Below are 3066 nucleotides of genomic sequence, written 5' to 3' on the forward strand. Positions count from 1 at the left end.
CTGGAGGGGCATTACACGAGGAGCATTACACGAGGGGCATTACACGAGGGGCATTACTGGAGGAGCATTACACGAGGGGCATTACACGAGGAGCATTACTGGAGGGGCATTACTGGAGGAGCATTACACGAGGGGCATTACACGAGGGGCATTACACGAGGGGCATTACTGGAGGGGCATTACACGAGGAGCATTACTGGAGGGGCATTACACGAGGGGCATTACTGGAGGGGCATTACTGGAGGAGCAGAGGCAGCTGGGAAGTGTCCGTGACGCTCTCTAGGTCCTCCACCATCTGTATGACGCCTCGGATCTGGTCATCCTGAAGGACGTTGCTGGTGTTGCTGATAAATTTCTTCAGTAGGGACTCTCTGGTCAGCGGCTTCCTCCAGTGGCCGTAGAAAGTGTCACATTTGCCCCCCATGGCTCCCCCGTTCCTCAGCAGCAGGGCCACCTCAGCGTACATCTTGTCAAAGTTGGCCTCGTTGTCCCCGGGATGCTCCACCACCACCTTGCTCAGGAGATGCCGGAGGTCTTTGCGGAACATGTTGTCATGGTGGAAGGAGGCGACGTTGACTTGGCCGTCCAGGAGGGCCGTGCAGGCGCTGAACTGGAAGGAGTGCCGGGCCTGGTGCTCGGAGTCGGGGGAAGGCCTGTTTATGTATTTGGAAATGGGGACTCTGAGGACCACGGACTGGATGGCTGACGGGTCCAAAGAGCCGTATTGCTCCATAAATCGATTTCTGACGGAAATGGCGGCGTCGGCCACCCAATGCATCCCCAGGTGGGCCGGGAAGGACTTGAACGCGACGTCTTGCTGGGCTAGAAGGAACTCGTAGTGCTTACCGGGCAATGCCAGGGGCTTGGGTTGGTAGTCACCATAAAACGCACTGAAGCCGGCGCAGCCGGGGACATCGTCCAGTATGAGGGCATTGGCCTCCATCCCTTTAGCGGCCAGAATGGCGGCTTCCATGCCCAGCCTGGTGGCATTGCCAATGTGCAAGGGCTTGGCCAGCGTGGCGGCGTTGGCCATTGGGGCACCAGCAAGAGAGGCGGCGATGGCCAGGGCGTGCATGCATTGTTCCTTATCTAAGGCGAGGAGCTTGGCAGAGGCGGCGGCACTTCCCATGGTGCCCACAACAGAAGGAGGATGGAATCTGTGACGGGAAAACATTCATTATTAGACATTTGTATCCGTGACTACAACATGAGAAGGGCCGAGGCCTCGATTATCACTTGGGGTATGCGAAGGAAGGTCCTCTGTCCCCCCAACACTGTCCCCTGTGTACAGAGCTCCATACAGACATGGGGGTGACCAGTGTGGTGGAGGAACCCGAGTGTCCTGCACAGAGCCCTGACCTCATCCCTACTGACCACTGACTGTGAGCCCGGGTCTTCTCATCCAACATCACCACCTGACCTCATCCCTACTGAGCACTGACTGTGAGCCCGGGTCCCCTCACCCAACATCAGTACCTGACCTCATCCCTACTGAGCACTGACTGTGAGCCCGGGTCCCCTCACCCAACATCACCACCTGACCTCATCCTTACTGAGCACTGACTATGAGCCCGGGTCTTCTCATCCAACATCACCACCTGACCTCATCCTTACTGAGCACTGACTGTGAGCCCGGGTCCCCTCACCCAACATCAGTACCTGACCTCATCCCTACTGAGCACTGACTGTGAGCCCGGGTCTTCTCATCCACCATCACCACCTGACCTCATCCTTACTGAGCACTGACTATGAGCCCGGGTCTTCTCATCCACCATCACCACCTGACCTCACACATGGGACAAATCCCCACAGACACACTCCTAAATCTTGTGGAAGCCTTCCCAGGAGAGTGGGGGATGGTAGGGCCACAATGGGAGCAGCTCCATATTAATGGCCATGTGGGGCCGGCAACACCGTATTAATGGCCATGTGGGGGGGGGCAGCTCCATATTAATAGCCAGGGGGAGGGCAATGCCATAATAATAGCCAGGGGGAGGGCAATGCCATATTAATAGCCAGGGGGAGGGGCAATGCCATATTAATAGCCAGGGGGAGGGGCAATGCCATATTAATAGCCAGGGGGAGGGCAATGCCATATTAATAGCCAGGGGGAGGGGCAATGCCATATTAATAGCCAGGGGGAGGGGCAATGCCATATTATTGGCCATGGTGGTGGTTTTGGAATGACATGGCCAACAAGCTCATATATGATGTGAGGGGCAGATAAACTTGTGGCCATAGGGGGTAATTTGGTGACTTCCTGTCTGGATTCTAGCAGGATGAGATATTGTCTCGGACAGGGGCGTAACTATAATTATAGCAGCCCAGGCGTCTGCTATGGGGCCCGGGGGGGTGGAAGGGGCCCCATTAGGTTGTTGAGGCAAATGTAACATAGAAGATAATAAGGTATCATTGGCGGTTGGTGACAACTCTCTAATCCTCTCTGTGAAGATGCGCGGGAGGAGTGTTTGGGATCGTAACTCACAGCTCCGAGAAAGGTCATAAGAGGGGCCCCATGATCTGTAGTTAGGGCCCCGGTCTTGGTGTAGGAGCCGGGATATATTTGAATTTGGTAACTCACTTCTTTGGGATGTTCTTGGCCTCCTTGGAGAAGCACATCAGCCTTCCTTGAACCTCGATTCCGACATTGAAAGCGGTGAGAAGTTCCTCCCCGGTGACCCGTCTCTCCCGGCAAAGCATTTGCGTCAGAGCCAGCAGTGCCGGGAGGACGGCGCCGGACGGGTGGGTGGCCGGGTGCCACGTGTCATCAAAGTCCATGGAGTGAACCTGAACCCGGAGAGAGAGAGAGAGAGATGATCAGACACGCGGCCCCGACTTCTGCTCTCCAGACTCATCACAAGGGCCACGTCTACTCACGGCTACTCCGTTGGCGTACGCGGCCAGGGTGGGGGAGAGCTTTAACCCTTTCTGTCCATACACCGAGCAATGGGAGGAGCTTCCGTAACTTGCGAAATGCAGATCCTGAAGAGGAAACAAATGGAAGATCAATATTTATAATGTAGCGCCAATCCCATGAACGCCCCCGGAGCCGCCCGCCATTGCTCT

At 55.9% G+C, this 3066-nt stretch overlaps 1 protein-coding gene across 1 annotated transcript in view; it reads right to left on the reverse strand.

Annotated features, from left to right (window-relative positions):
• Positions 1 to 235: 235 nt before the first annotated feature.
• The window catches only part of LOC108802827 (cis-aconitate decarboxylase-like), a 6195-nt gene continuing 3364 nt past the window's right edge, over positions 236 to 3066 (reverse strand). The window contains exons 4-6 of the mRNA XM_018574679.1: positions 2878 to 2982; positions 2582 to 2787; positions 236 to 1157 (exon numbers count right to left, since the gene is read on the reverse strand). Coding sequence (XP_018430181.1) covers positions 236 to 1157; positions 2582 to 2787; positions 2878 to 2982 — 1233 coding nt within the window. The remainder of the gene's footprint in view (positions 1158 to 2581; positions 2788 to 2877; positions 2983 to 3066) is intronic.

The sequence above is a fragment of the Nanorana parkeri genome, unplaced genomic scaffold, assembly GCF_000935625.1.
Source record: "Nanorana parkeri isolate BGI_ZX_2015 unplaced genomic scaffold, ASM93562v1 scaffold3158, whole genome shotgun sequence".
NCBI lineage: Eukaryota > Metazoa > Chordata > Amphibia > Anura > Dicroglossidae > Nanorana > Nanorana parkeri.